Source organism: Balaenoptera acutorostrata, chromosome 12 (assembly GCF_949987535.1).
Source record: "Balaenoptera acutorostrata chromosome 12, mBalAcu1.1, whole genome shotgun sequence".
NCBI classification, from domain to species: domain Eukaryota; kingdom Metazoa; phylum Chordata; class Mammalia; order Artiodactyla; family Balaenopteridae; genus Balaenoptera; species Balaenoptera acutorostrata.
Genome location: NC_080075.1, coordinates 63,119,422 through 63,135,855, shown reverse-complemented (window position 1 = coordinate 63,135,855; position 16,434 = coordinate 63,119,422). Strand labels below are relative to the sequence as shown.

At 35.8% G+C, this 16,434-nt stretch overlaps 1 protein-coding gene across 6 annotated transcripts in view; it reads right to left on the bottom strand.

Moving 5' to 3' along the window:
• Positions 1-3,659: 3,659 nt before the first annotated feature.
• The window catches only part of ATL2 (atlastin GTPase 2), a 69,854-nt gene continuing 57,079 nt past the window's right edge, over positions 3,660-16,434 (bottom strand). For 3 of the 6 annotated variants that reach the window (XM_057558377.1, XM_057558381.1, XM_007167144.3), the window contains 9 exons: positions 16,364-16,420; positions 14,811-14,903; positions 12,530-12,668; positions 11,625-11,752; positions 10,441-10,497; positions 9,446-9,517; positions 7,519-7,950; positions 5,959-5,973; positions 5,379-5,861 (listed from right to left, as the gene is read on the bottom strand). In XM_057558377.1, the coding sequence (XP_057414360.1) occupies positions 5,754-5,861; positions 5,959-5,973; positions 7,519-7,950; positions 9,446-9,517; positions 10,441-10,497; positions 11,625-11,752; positions 12,530-12,668; positions 14,811-14,903; positions 16,364-16,420 (1,101 nt within the window). In that variant the 3' untranslated portion in view covers positions 5,379-5,753. The other 3 variants (XM_057558378.1, XM_057558379.1, XM_057558380.1) reach the window with 3 other exon arrangements.

The following is a 16,434-nucleotide window of genomic DNA, read 5'->3' as shown; positions in this document are numbered from 1 at the left end:
TATAAAAACCCTTATCTCCTTACTGCACAGGTCTGTAAACCCAATTCTGTTAAGGACTTAAGAGCAGATACTTAAGAAGCTGCATTAGATCAAATCAGTATACTAAAGTTCTAAAGATAATCCAAATCCTTAAGGGTAACCTAACCTCACTCTACCCCAAAGTTATTATACCAGATATTTTTTACTTAATAATCACGTTCCTTAGCATTTTGAGGCCAAGGGGAAATAATGCAAACACTGATACTTTCGGGCCCATAGCTGTCACGTAACCACCTCGTTCATGTATAGCGGACGGTATGTGTTTAAATACAGAAGGTGGGTGAAGGGGATGAAGTTGAACAGTCCAGCCCATGTTAAAATACTCTGAGCATTTACCATATACAAAAATACCAGATAATATGAAAGATTAAAAGATGCATGAAGTATGGTTTCTTCTTTCCAAGGAGCTTAATCCAGTTGAGGAAAAAAGAACTTACTGATACTGCTTTTCTCCATAGACAAAATAACAATGACCACCACCCTCCAAGATTCATCATGTTTTTTCTCTTCAGGAAGCAGAGGCTGTAAAATGAAGAGTAGGTATGGTTTGGAAGATAGATGCATGTTTCACAAATATCATCCCCATAGAAGGGATTCAGAAGAATGTCTACCAGGATTTTGATATATGTTCTCATCTTATGCTCCTCACAACCCTGAGAGGTAGGTATTATCTCCATTTTATAGATGAAGAAGGTGAGGCTCAGCTGTTACCTAAGTGTTTGCCCAAGTTCACAAAGCTTGGAAGTGGTGGTGCTGGGAACAAAGCTCCGTTTTAACTCCAAGGTCCATCTCCTTTTCCTGGAGTTGAAATTCAAGTATTCTTCCAGTTCTAGGTTACATAAGTGTTTAGGGGGTCTTCACATTTTGTGTTTGGGAAATCTAAACTATGCCATTTTAGATGACCTTTCTTGCTTGCTCTGTCAGTAGCTATAGACCCATTTTCCTCCACAATGACCATGTTGTTTGCCATATAAACATATTTGTCAGAAAGTTTAAAATTAACTGTTATTTAAATAACAGCCCAAATTACTCCCATGCCCCACCAAAAAAAAAAAAAAAAAAAATCGTTATGGACAAGCTTCAGGAAGTAGTTATCAGACAGACTGTTGGCCAAATAGAGCCAGCAGATGGAGCCTTAAGACAAGCAAAACTGAGTACAAATTTTCTATGCTACCTGCTTCTCTTCATATTTGATTCACCAATCCTGTGAGAGGGCAGGAATTGCCATAAAAAGTAAGGAAACTGTTAGCAGAGATTCAAGGTCTAGTGCTCTCTCCTCAAAACCCCACTTACCCTCAGAAGGGTCAAAGCAACCATGTGAGCATTAAAGAATTACTTAATGGGGCTTCCCTGGTGGCACAGTGGTTGAGAATCTGCCTGCCAATGCAGGGGACACGGGTTCGAGCCCTGGTCTGGGAAGATCCCACATGCCGCGGAGCAGCTGGGCCCGTGAGCCACAATTACTGAGCCTGCGCGTCTGGAGCCTGTGCTCCGCAACGAGAGGCCGCGATAGTGAGAGGCCCGCGCACCGCGATGAAGAGTGGCCCCCGCTTGCCACAACTAGAGAAAGCCCTCGCACAGAAACGAAGACCCAACACAGCCAAAAAATAATTAATTAATTAATTAAAAAAAAGAATTACTTAATGGCTTAGAATAATGTCAGTTATATGAAAAAAATATATCATGTAGAGAGGGTAATTCTGTTTTTGTGTAAAATAAAAATTGAGTATGTTTTATGCAATATAGCGACATGTCAATAAGCACAGGGAAAGATTTCCACAGCACACACACCAAATATATGGTTACCTCTGGGGTGTATAATCAAAAGGACCGGAAGATTTTCACTTCTTGCCTCATGTGACTTGTTTTTTTAATGTAGTATTATGGGTAATTTTCACCTTGTTTCAGTATTAACAGAATCTTTTTTCTCCACCTTTAGTACCTTTCAGAATGCAGCTAAGACAGAGCTTTGAGTTAGGAACGTTATTCATCTGTATCTGAAACTTTCCACTGACTCAAACCCTTGGAGGTATGGAGTTGCAGAATCCTGGTTTGCAAGCATGAGATACCCGAGACACCTTTTTTGATAAAGTGGTTTCCTACCACACGACTGTTGTACAAAAAGTGCTAATGTCTATTTAAGTGCTTGATTGAGCTATGCAAAGGCTATGATCCCCTCTTCTCCTAAGCTTTTTTACACTCATCTTTAGGCACTTTTGACCTGGTCAACTGCTAGCTTTGGCACTGAAGAATTGAAAAAGTCACAAACCTAAAGAGAACATAATAGGAGCTGTATCGCACTCAAGTATGTCAAGGGTAGATCAATTCTTCAGCCTAAATTCCAGCAAACTGCAAATCTGGAGAGAAAAATTCCTAGGATCTAATAGAAGACTTAGGTAGAGAAGGTGGCATTTCTCTGTCCTGCTTGGGAAAGCTCTAATGTAGCTTTGTTTGCCCAAAAGCCAAGTGGAAGGATTCTCTCTGACAGAGGCTCCAGACTGAATCCAAGAAAGACAGTCATTTGATTAGTAAACTCTGGCCAAGTAAGATGGCTGCCTGAAACAGCTGCCAGCTCTCCAAGCTGATTCTCACCATCACCCCACAACTAGGACACAAAGGGAAAAACATTTAGGCGCACAGATCAATTATGGCCAAAGTACGGGAAAACTCAAGCCAGGAATGAAGCTGCTGAAACCTAAGAGTGTGTGCAACAGACCCAAGCAACCCGCACTAGCAGAGAAGCAGCCTGTCAGAAAGCTTTCCGTAAGGTCGTTTGACCTCAGTGGACCATTAACAGCAACGTCAGTGTTTTCTGAAATTTCATGCTATATTTTAATAGGTTCTTAACCAAGTTAAGACCAAAAAAAAATTTTTTTAATCCCACAATAATGAAACAATGTAACTAACACAGGCAGCACCCACACCTACAGCAAGGGTCAAGTCCCTAGCTAGCCCAATTCCGGAAGTAAAACAACTAAAGGAAGCCGTGCTCAAAGTTCACCGAAAATATAAACCCTCAAAAATTAAATAATGCTCTTCAGTTTCACAAGTAGAATATGTTCAGTGAAGCAAGGATGACTAGCTATCTTCATGAGAGACATCTAAGGCATACTCAATAGTAGGGGCACAAATGATTGTCCCTTCCACAAAAGTAAATTATTTATGTCTTAATTAGGAAGATAGACTGTTTGTTACTAAGTTTCTTTTTAAAAAACCTACCTTATAATATAAATTACTAAAAAATTATACCACAGAAAATACACTAACACAAAACTTATTTCAGCAAACAGTTTTGAGTTTGTCTTTATTCCCTTTTATTGCTTCTTGCTTAGCAATGTTCAGAGTCTTCCAGCTGAAACCAAAGTACTTTCTTAGAATCCTTTATAGAATTGTATCTTTGGGGAAAACGCTCTTTCCAACAAGAACTATTAAGAAATCCAATGGTTCAGATTTCACAACTCTTTTGCTTAAAAATAAATAAATAAATAACCAACCTGTCTTTAATTTCAGAAGAATTGCTATTATACAACGAACTTTTTATTTTTTCCATTCATAAAAACAGTCCACGGCATTCATAAAACAGGGTGGTAAAAGAAATAAAAAGAGACACATTTCAGGTGGATTCTGTTTAAGAACAGATGAGTTGGTAGCAGTTTAATACAGATGGAAACAAATACAGTCCATATAAAAACAGGATTTGCAGCAGGAGGGGGATAGATCAACCAAAGTAAATTTAGAGCTTTCCGCCATGCAACTCAACAGCTGAGTTCTGTTCACTTAAAAACCAAACTAGACGCTTTAATAGGTGTTCATAGAGAAGGCTACAAAAGTATTACAAAATGTTAGCCTTACATACACCACAAAAAAGAGAGAAACAAAATTAATAAATCCCCTAGGCTAATCACAACAAGTTTTCCCTAACAGAGACAGACACAGAAAAATAACTTTTTACAAGCTTAGATTCGAGGTATGAGGTACGATACCTTACAGCTCTCACCTGGGTGTTTCCCACTCATGCTCTTTTCAGTATAAACAAATAGGTTTATGTAATGGAATACATATTTGAAGAATTCCTTAAAAAAAAAATCACAAGTTCCATTTTATATATACAAATTTTTAATTATGTACTGAAAATAAATTACAGGAAGGAACTTTAAAATGCAACAGAGGACAAAGTCACAATAAACATTCCCATTGAATTCCCTTGGGGGGAGGGGGTGGGGGGAGGGTGGTGAGATTGCAGTGCTCAAGAAGATAAATATCACAAATATATCAAAAACTTCAAATTGTCTATGCATTCACACACTGACATGAGCCACAAACATTCCTTCACAGGGACTGTACTCATTAGCCTACCACAGAACCAGATTTTGTCATAAGCTACAAAACTTTTAATACAAAATCGTATTTATATATTTATAATTCATATACATGCCCTACCTGTGATTTTAGAAAATAAAAGCTACACACTGTATAGACACTCTTAACTCATAGCTGTAGGCAACATTTTTGGATGGAATTTCTCCCCCAATAAATTAACGGCATATTTTATGTACATGAAGGCTAAACTGCATAAAGACAGTTCAGTTTCCCAGATATGCATCTCCTTTTAGGGCAGGTTTATAAATTTTAAAAGGCAAGACAAATGTACACCTCAGAATCACTTTCTTAGCTACAAGAGTTGCCATGTAATTTCTGTGAAGTTTCTGATACATGCATTTATGTAATACTGGTATTGAAGGCAGTAAAGCAATATATACTTTTAATGTCGTGGCTCAATAAAGGCTTCATTGTCATTCCAAACTGATTCTTGATACAGTGATTCATAACTTCTCTAAAAATTAAAATTTCAATGGGACACTGTGTTAAAGAGACTCTAAATAGATTTCTTAAAATATTTCCCTGAAATATCCTTTACATAAGACAAATTTCACTAACATTAGATTAAGTAAAAAGGGAAAAAAAAGAATTAAACATGGTACAAGTGTGCGTGAAAACTAATGCTCCTCAGCCCATCTTCATGCCTTAGGAGCCATGAACAGAATGCTTAAAACCAACAAACAATTTCACACTCTGTGGCAGCCATCTGTGAAGCCAGTTATACTAAACTACTTCTACAGTTGATTGTAAACTTTGGTTTATTTTTATTTGAGTTCTCATTGTACAGCAAGCGTGAAAAAAAGAAAGAGTGGAGTCCATGAGTAGATGAACTGTCAGTCTGTCTTTAATCTGGCATGATGAGACACCTGGTCAGTCAGGCCTGCTTTGATAGAGTTTGTTACAGACTGCCTTATGTTTTCCTCCATCAAATTATCACCCAGGGGCTTCAATACCTGTGGTATGAGAAATGTGCAAAACAAATAAAAACATGAGGTAAAAAAAGGGTTACATATAAAAATAGATATAAAAATTCAATTCAAAGCAATGAAGAAAATAACCAGGAATGTGGGAAATAAAAAGGTGCTTCTCCCAAAAAAAGTTATGATGCTACAAATAATGCAGTTAGACATTTTATAATGCAACAAAAATTACTTTCCTCCTATTCAAACCATTTACAATTCCTATGAGATGGATGTGCAATTCCATACCCTATATGCAGCATCAAATCTGGTATGTATACAGCATTTATGCAGACCGGCCCAGACGGTCCTGCTTATTGTCCTACATGTATAAGTGTGAACACTTCGGATAGAGAAAAAAGTTAAAAATACTGTCTAATTTTTCTTCTTGTTATTGTTGGATGACAGTCTCTGTCGCTGTGCTGATGAAAGAGCACGATGAACCATTCGACGTCTAGTAACTTCAAACAGTTTGGAAAACACCTAAAACATGGAGTGATTCGTTAGGAGAATGACTCAGAGTGCCTTGAAGTTAAAGAACTTAAGACTATAAGAATTTGAGACTTTGTAGGTTTCTCACCTTCCTGGGACTCCTCTGAAGCAAAAGAAAAGAGAAATGCAAAAAAATTTAGACAGGTGTTGACACAGCACAGATCTTCTGACTAGTGATCATCTTACCTCAACTATACTGAAAATAATTTTACACACTTTAGATTCTTCCATTTACTTGTTTTGTAATAATGGCACCTCTAAAATCCTAGAATCAATGCTGTACGGGAGATGAGTGGTTTTCAAAAGAAGACAATGTACAACTATCGAAATTCATGTTGCAGAAAATTAGTAATGGTCCAACATTTTTAAAGTAGGTAATATTTTAAGTGACATTGTGATAGCTTTTTTTTTTGAGGTTGTGATAGCTTTTAATCCATCTTCTGTCAGAAGATATCAAAGGAATATAAAGAATGAGATTATTTTTAAGATATAAAAATTTAAATTTTACAAATATCCAGACACAAGCTTCCAAATCAGATCTGAATAAATAGAGCATTTCTATAAAGAAGAAATATAAAATCCAAATTAATATAGTGGGTCACTGTATAAAATAATAATGACATTATTAATAGAAAAGTCAACATCCAATCAACTTCTTTAGTCTTTGAATTTAAAGCCAAAACCAACATGGACCTGCATATCTTAGATCTTCAAATAAGCCCAATACTTCATCAGCCCAGAAATGGTATCTGAAAACACCTTTTATAACTGTCCATCAGTAATAACTGTAGTTTTCACTCTGGTCCTTGACATGATGCTCAAGTATTTCACGATGATCATTTTAATGACAACATCCTTAAATGAAATTTTCTGAACACAGGCAATTCCAGACAACAGTTGGCTGATATACAACAAGGCTTTCCTTAGTAGATACTTATCAGGCCCAACTTTGAATTCTGGTTTGAGGTAAAAAATCATGATTTGAATTCTGGTTGAGATAACGGATTATGATTAAGAAAAGCTGGTTCTCTGTTTGTGGTGCTTTGCTTTGTTCATTAGTATTTCCATTGTATAGAGGTCAAACAAAGTTTCTTGGATGTAAGAATTCCCTATAAGATCGTTCCTTGTAGTACATCAGTAAATCACTACTAACTTCATGGAAGGCAATGAAGACCCAATATTTTTCCTGGAATATAAGCATGCCTTGGTTCTTGCCAATATTAGAAACTTCTTTTGCTTTCCTAAAGCAAAAGAATTACACTTCTAAACTTCTTTCCTTACCTTCATAACTCTTGCACTAATTATATTTTCTTTTCTTAAAAAAAAAAAAAAAATCCTTAAAGACTCTGGCCCTGCCCACTTGTCTGGTATAATCAGGCCTATGACTAAGAATCTATCCAAAGGATATTACAGATGTAAGCCAACCAAAGCACACTATAATTACAACTTTAAAGGGGAAAAAAACCAGTTCATACTTTATATTCAAATTATGCATCTAAACAAAAAGGAAAATATACTTTTACCATTCTCCATATAAAGGAAAAGTAGGTATGCAAATACTGGGGGTGGGGAATGGGGCACTGGAAGGAGGGGTGGGGAGTCACAGGGATAAGATTAGTCACTGAAAAACCAAAAGACAGATACCAACCTGTTCCCATAGTGTTTCAGCAATCTGATCAATCATTGTTCCAATTTCTCTGAACTCCCCAGAGTATTTAACATATGCCCAAGTACAAAGAGACGTCAGTGCTAACCCCATGACAAGGTTACACAAGACGGCTATAGAGTTTAGGCCAACGAAGCCAGTCAGTCCTGAGATTATATACATAGCAAACATGACTGCAAACAGTGTGGCAGGGGTACGAGCAGCATAGAAGATATTTTTGCCATCATTGTGCTTTATAAAATTTGCATAGGTTTCTTCTATTTCAGCCTCAAGCTGGTCCTGATAACGACGGCAGAATTCATCTCCACCCATTTTTTTTACTGAACGAAACTGTTTAATCGCCACTTCCTTGAGATCCAGGTGTCTTCGCTCCAGATCTGAAGGTGCAATGTAAGGCTTGTCCCCACCACATACCTGTATAGGCAGGGTTACATTAGGACAGATTACATGCTGGAAATAATTCACACTTGAAAGAAATTCCCTGATCATAATTTTCAATCTCAAAAAGTCAAACCACCTACATGGTTTAGTTTCAAATCTGTTCATAATACTTCACACATTATCATAACCTACTTATTTCTTATATGTTTAACTGACTCAAGCAAAATAAACTTTCCAAAATTAATTATATTGGTATTAATTATATAGCAATAAAGACAAAAAGAATTATACTGCAATCTGTACCTGACTTCATCTGATCCAGCAATACACCAAAAGCGTACAGAAGATTGCTGGCAAGAAAGTGGGTAAAAGATAACATAAAAGGGAACACTCTTGCACTGTTGGTGGGAATGTAAATTGATACAGCCACTATGGAGAACAGTATGGAGGTTCCTTAAAAAACTAAAAATAGAACTACCATACGACCCAGCAATCCCACTACTGGGCATATACCCTAAGAAAACCATAATTCAAAAAGAGTCATGTACCAAAATGTTCACTGCAGCTCTGTTTACAATAGCCAGGACACAGAAGCAACCTAAGTGTCCATTGACAGATGAATGTATAAAGATGTGGCACATATACACAATGGAATATTACTCAGCCATAAAAAGAAACGAAATGGAGTTATTTGTAGTGAGGTGGATGGAGTTAAAGTCTGTCATACAGAGTGAAGTAAGTCAGAAAGAGAAAAACAAATATAGTATGCTAACACATATATATGGAATCTAAGAAAAAAAAAAAAAGGTCATGAAGAACCTAGGGGCAAGACGGGAATAAAGACACAGACCTACTAGAGAATGGACTTGAGGATATGGGGAGGGGGAAGGGTAAGATGTGACAGGGTGAGAGAGTGGCATGGACATATATACACTACCAAACATAAAATAGATAGCCAGTGGGAAGCAACCGCATAGCACAGGGAGATCAGCTCTGTGCTTTGTGACCTCTAGAGGGGTGGGATAGGGAGGGTGGGAGGGAGGGAGATGCAAGAGGGAAGAGATATGGGAACATATGTATATGTATAACTGATTCACTTTGTTATAAAGCAGAAACTAACACACCATTGTAAAGCAATTATACTCCAATAAAGATGTTAAAAAAAAAATCAAAGAAAAAAAAAGGATAACATAAAAAAGGTACTTTAATGTTTGAGTTAGCAAGCTTAGCATAGAAATTGCTATTGCCCTTCAGCTGATGTTGCTTGCATCAGAAGCTACTAATAGCAGCACTCTGAATCATGTGTCAGGAAATATTTCAGTGTGGTCTATGTAATAACTTACTACCCGTATCCTGCACTCTAACCATGGGAATTATATTCTTAGTTTATTTCCAGCAGAGATGATAAAGGGAAATTTGGGAATGATGTAACCTGACAATGTATAAGGAGCACAAATTGGTTCAATTATTTTAAATATAAAAATCTTCTATCTTACTCTAGTGTCAAATTTAAATTTTAGTTACAAACCTGCTCCATACTTTTGCAATAGATCTCTCTTGCTCCTGCTACTGCAGCAAGATTATTAGCTTCAGCTGTTGCCTAAGAAATAAAATAAAATGTGCCAATTTTATGTGAAATACCTGATAACTATAAATTCTGATTAAGACAATAAATTATGTACAATGACCAAGTCTGAAAATGAATCAGAGAAAATATTATCAATTTCCAGTTTTCCTTTCTAATGGAAGGAAACACCAGTATAAAGGATATAATAATTGCTTCTAATAGGACTACCTGCTTAATTTTGTTTTGCTTAGGTTTGTTAAAGTGGGTTTGTAGAAAATACCACATATGCCCAGGAAATTATAGAGAATTAAACAGATACAACCCTAAAATGTGTCAAGTCCCCAGGTGCAAAGAATCAAGAATTACTCATATGGTCCTCTCTCTCATAATCAGTATTATACACAAGATACATTTTTAGATCCACAAAACTGCTCATTGTATGGATTTTACGAAAAAAGTTTAATCCACTATAAAACTGAGAAACTGCCCAAAGTAGCAAATTTTTTAAAAAATGAATTAGGTTAAAATAACACTGTCCCTAAAGAACACCTTTTTAAAAAAAAGAAAAACAAAATCTATATTCACCAGAACCAGACATCTATCATTAATATCCAGAGAAAATAGCCTTATTTCAAACAACATTCATTGTCAAAGACTCAGAGAGCAGAAGCAAGGCCCTTGCTTTGGCAAGGCCCATATGAAGCTATCTTCTGAAGCAGAAATTCTCCTACACTTTTTGAGCAACTGAAGAGAAGGCACCAAGGACCCTCATTTCTGGTGTGCAAGGTGTGCAACCTGTAGTTACAAAAACTCATTAAAACTTCAGGACCCATGCCTTAAGTATCTAAAATGTATTTGCATGGAAAGAAACACTACCCCATTTCCAGCATTTATCTCTAAAGCAAAGATTTTTTTTTCTCCTTCGTAAATAAATGTATGTACAACACACACACTACCTGAAGCATGGACTTTGGATGTGGAAGTTCCTCTCCTTGATAAATTTTAATGTAAGCCTAAAAATACAGAAGACTCATTATATTCATAGGTTATGCAATTTGGCTCCACATCCCCAAAGAAAGAAAAATCATTAAATAGAAAAATGATTCACACTATTATAAGGAAAGTCTAGACTTTAAAAATCATACATTCTCATTCCAACAGTTACCCCTATTCTCAACATTATTAAGTGTGTATGTTGCTAAATAATATCCTAGAGAAATGTCTCCAAATATAACTCCAACTTGGCATAAATGTCTCATATTTAAAAGTTATATATAAAATGCCATCTACTTTATGAAAAGAAATCCATAATTCTCCCCTACTGCCAACATTTCAAATAAATATGTAAGAAAATATTTTAACTCAGTATTTTACTTTGACCAGCTTAAAGTATATTTCAGTTCAAAGGAAAAGAAATTACTGAACTTGTGGTTTAAGAGTAAGAAAGAAAGATGAAAGTTTTTAATTAAGTTCCATATAGGAACCTTTCACCTCAACTTTCTACTGACTCTAAATTAACTCATAACTGAACAAAGATAGTATGAAAGTGATCAAGTGTCCATTAAATAATACAAAAATACACTCTTAGTTAACTGTATTTCCCTTCTGCCTATTTACAACTACAATGAATAAATACAAACCTCTACAATAGCCTTGTTCTGGCAAGCAAGCTATAAAGATTAGAGAACAGCAGAGGGGGAAAAAAAAATCTATGCATAATTTACTTGAGCTCAGACCCAGTCTGGATACTTTCAGCTGCTCTTATCAAGTCCCAGACTCTGAGAGAAGGCTTTTGTGAGAACTCAGGATACAGAATTATGCTCCCAATACCTATTATCATTCTCAAATGATAGAGTGGTATCATAATATTACGGTGAATGGTTCTTCTTTCCATATCAGAGCTGGAGAAAAAGTAGGATAACTCTACAAAGAAATAAAATCACTGTCTAGAAGATACATATTGTCTGCTATAATCTTAAATATTCTTAAATACTGATACATCCAATTCAAGGCAAAAAAATATAAATTTTACTTTTTTGCTTTAAAATAAAGATAAGAAATTTCTTGTACATACAGATGAGTTTTAAGTCAGCTATATTTCTAACTTAGACAAAGCCATTTAATGTAAGAATTTTCCTACCTTAAAGTATTCTACAAGATCTCTACAAGTGACTTTAGATCCACTTATCTCTTTTTCTACCAAATTTTCTGGGGCAAGCAGCAATGGAACCAGATTTCGAAGCTCTCGTTTAAACTCTTCATCAATATCTAGTGGACATGAAATTAGTCAACATGTTAGTAAAAAAAAAAAAAAAAAAGTAAAGTCTCCATTTGTAAGAGTTAATAAAATTCTATTTCATAAAATAAAAATACGCTACTTAAGTGTAGATTCATTTCAAAAAACTCATCCAAACACATCACACTGTCACATCTCCTAGGAAAAAATATAACCACCCCTCCACTCTACTACCCCACTTCCCTCATCTCCCAATAATTCTTTCAGCCCAAATAATAAATGAAACTGTGGCCTACCAGAACAAATTCCACATCAAGTATTTTAACTAAACTATCCTTTCCAAATGGCAAGCAATTCATGAAATTGTATTAAATTTTAATACTAAATTTTGTTTCTCCAGCCATACTGTTAAAAGTTTTGTCAATCCTCATGCCTTTTGCCATCATGCTCAAAATAATCCTAAAACATACACAAAAAATTACACCATCACCCCCAAACAGACTTAAATCTAATTACATCAATATAATACATTGGTAATGCTTTTTAGCAGACTGCAATCAGATGAAATACTGAAATGTTCTTAGCCTTCAGTATTTTTAGGACATCAGTGCTGAGCAACAGACCACATTATAAAATGTTAATCAATATGCCAGGTGTTTGCAACAAACCAATACATTACAATCACACCATTAATAATGCATCAAAATGTCCTCCAGTATAAAAGAGAAAATTTAATGAACCATGTACTGTTTTTAACTTTCAGCCTCTAAAACTTAAGTTCTGATTTTAGCAAGAATGGGAATTCCCACCTTTCAATCTCCCATCAAAACTAGGATTAGTTGCAACTTTAAGACCAGGATGTGGCAAAAGGAAGCAACCAAGATTTGAGAAACAATTGTGAATGTGCTTCCTTACATTCTGTAGCTCTTCATGTTGATTTTGTTTTACCTGGGGACAGAAGGAGACAAGGTGAAGGTGCAAACAAGAGAAAAACACATTTTTTAAAGAAAACACACATACGTACTCACATGCATGCACACTAACTCAGATGCTAGTCTAGATGGGTGTTTCTTGACAATAAAATTTTACTAAAGACCCATTTCTAAACATTTGATAAGACCCCACTCTGTCTTAAACCAAAAAAGATTCTTTTTTCCCATGTTAGCTGCCAAGGATATGAATAAATACAAATAATAATTAATCATAATATCTAAGACCAGAACAACAGGTGTGGTTGTGATTTATAAACCAGTAAATAAATTAAGAATTTGCCTTTAAAGTACTTATAATGGCAAAGAGAAAAACAAAGTACTAATTTGCCTACAAATAAAAAGGTCAGCCCCTGAGCAAAACAACAGATAAGGCGAAAAGCTCCAACGCAGTCCAAAGAGCCTTAAAAATTTATTAGGATTTCGGCACTCACTCCAAATGATTATTTATGATTTATGCTAGTTTATCAGTGTTTTGCAGAAGAGAGAACTGCTATGTATTTCCTGGAAGGAAATCTTAATGTTAGATTTTTACTAACTACTTATCCCAATATAACTCACATATTCTCCCAAACTCTTCTCAAAAACCATTCTAAAAAACATGCACCATTCGTAATCAACAAAATCTGGAAACTACTTAAATCTCCATCAAGAGTAGAATGGAAAACCTGTTGCCTGTTCATACAATGGAATACTGCATAGCAATGAGAATAAGTGAACTAAACTACATGCAACAATATGGATTAATCTCAGAAATGTAATACTGGGCAAAAGAAGCTGGACACAGAAGAATACATACTGCATATGATTCCTTTCAGAATCCAAAAACAAAGCCTGTTGGAGGTCAAAAGAGTAATGGAGGATTTGGGGGGGGAGGGGGCGGGAGTTAGTGGATACAGGCAGTCGCTTCTGGGTGGTTACATGGCTATGTTCAATTTGTACAAACTCCTCAAGCTGTACACTTATGATCTGAGCACTTTTCTGTATCGCTTCAATAATATATTTAAAAACCTCCTTATCTTTGAAGTACATAATTCTGAATTTAGTTAGCATGCCTGATGTGCTGTGGGTTAATTTCTTCTGAACAAACCAGAGAAAATGCTGATGAATGAAATTATCTCCGACAAGTCTAGAAATGCCTTTCAAATAATCCAAAAAATGAGGAGTTGGTTTTGATCTCATTTTAGGATTAAGAAAAATTACTTTATACCCTAAGTCTTTGAATGTGGCTGTGAAATTAAATGCATTTTTCCATAGGAAACAAACAAAATTTTATTACCCCAAAGAGCTAAACCTCCTACTTATGAATAAAGGTATTTTTATGTATCTTTTTGGACATCAGTAAGGTAGGTAGTATCTGACCTGAGGGTTTCCCAAAGTACTTCCATAGGAGGGTACCTTTAGGAATAAAGGATCATGTCGGTGATGTTATTTTCCAGGAATGACTTGGTGTGGCATTATGCATAGGCCAGGCCAGAAGTTTGGATATTTGGGTCCTACTCCCAGTTATCAATAATTAGTTAAGTGACCAAAGGCAAGTCACTTTTCTGGGTCCCAGTTTTGGGGTGTGTGTGTGTGTGCGTGTGTGTGTGTGTGTGTGTGTGTAAAGGCTATACTAGATAATGTTTAAGATCCCTTTTTTCTCTATATGCTGCCACTCTACAAGATAGTATTCCTTGGAAAGTGAGTCTCCCATCATCTGTATTCAATGCATCCACACTAGATGATCCAGCCTGTCCCAAATGCTCAGAAGCTCAGCTGGGCCAGAAAGAGACATGCATGCAACCTGAGCAGATCAAAAAGTTAGTCTACTTCAAACTTTTATCCTTTGAATATTGATTTACTGAAGGGGCAGTTGGCTCTGGAGAGAAATATCCATTCCTTAACTTCTACTTGAGGGCATTTCTATTGTCCTCTTTCACTGGAGTGCTACCAATTTACTTCTCATCAATTATGTATGCAGTTATCTGGGTTAACCTGGGATACTCAATTTGTTCCAATGACACTTAGAGGTTGGTAGTCTAAGCAGCAGTCCAGACAGGCCACACCTTCCCCTGGGGCTTGGTGCTTATGCTCTCCTCTCTAAGAAATGGGGGCTTACCTGCAATCTCTTTTCAAGGAATTGTTTTCCACCTTCCAAACCATATGAATGTTCATAAGGATAACTCCAGTCTCGAATCAAAAACATTAATGTCTACAGAAAGAAGGGAAACAAATTGAAATCATTTCTTATAAAATTTTACCAAAAATTACTACTTTAATAACTGAAGCACCCCTTACTCCCCAAAAACAATCCTTATCAAAAGTTACAGTAACCAAATGGCTTAATACTACTCATAGTTATATCAAGAGCCTACATAAGCCAACAATACTCCCAGCTCCTATACCAAGAAACTACCTCCATTTGAGAACCTCACTGTGTATAAGGAGTCACCACAAGCAATAATACAGGATATTTAAAAAAGAAACAAAAGACATATCAGGGTATACAGATCATAATTTTAAGTCAAGATTGTGTAACTAGAAGACCAACTAACCTAATTCTAGACCAATTAGTTCTTTTCACAGAATTTTTTATTCCCATATGCTTAAGTTCCTCAACTCAGCACTACTAACACTTTGGGTCAGATAATTCTTATTATCACGGCTGTCCTACATTTTGTAGGATGTTGAACAGCATGTCTGGCCTCTATAAACTAGATGCCAATGGTATGAACTTCCTCCCCAAAACTGTGACAACCAAAAATGTCTCCAGACACTGGCAAATGCCCTCTGGGTGGCAAAATTACCCCAGTTCAGAAAAACTGATATAGGCCAAATAGAGTATATTTCATCATATACACAAAATGACACCATAACCTGCCCAAATATTTCGCAGAAGTGATCACCTGAGCCAGACAAGACGGAGGCAGAATCAATGTAACCCACTAACAGAATCACCAGTGACGCTATCACACAGGAAGGACTTCACACACTGATGAGCAAACGGGGTGGAGTCATTCTCACCTACTGTAACACAACTAACCAAATAGTACAATGTCTACTTACAAATTACACTTATTTCAAAAAAGAATCTATCTGAAATTAGCTCTGTTTTTTTTTTAAATCTCTAATGATAAGACTCCACAGAAGCAAGCAGAGCATATGCTTCTCAAATCAAGGTTAATCTGACTTAATATTCTGTACCTAGCATTTAAAAGTAATGAAAAAACACATGGGGGAGAGATATAATAAGTTCTGAAATTTTTCTATTTGAAACAAAAATAAAGAATAACAGGTCTAACCTCAACTTGTAATATACCACACACACACACACACACGCACATGTACAACCAATAACATTTTCTAGTAGTTTATCACACATAAAAGAAATTTACATGACTGTCTCAAGTTTTGGAAGTAATATCCAGTTAAGAGAAATATTATTAACCTCTTTAAGTAAAAGTATTAAGAACCAGTCTATATTCATTTGTTCTATTTCCTATCCTGTAAGCTGCTACTGATAAGATGGTGATGACATTACCATAAGTTAGTTTCAATTCCACTAGATCTGTTGTTAAAAATTAGTTTCGCATAATGTCCTCATATCTCCAGAGATACAAGATGATAGCTTTTCATAGATAAATTTTTTTTAATGATAAAATATTTATTTACCTGAAATGGCTTCTGGTAGATTTCTTCCATAGCAAGTCTGCCGTATTCTGTAAACAACTATTAAATCAAAT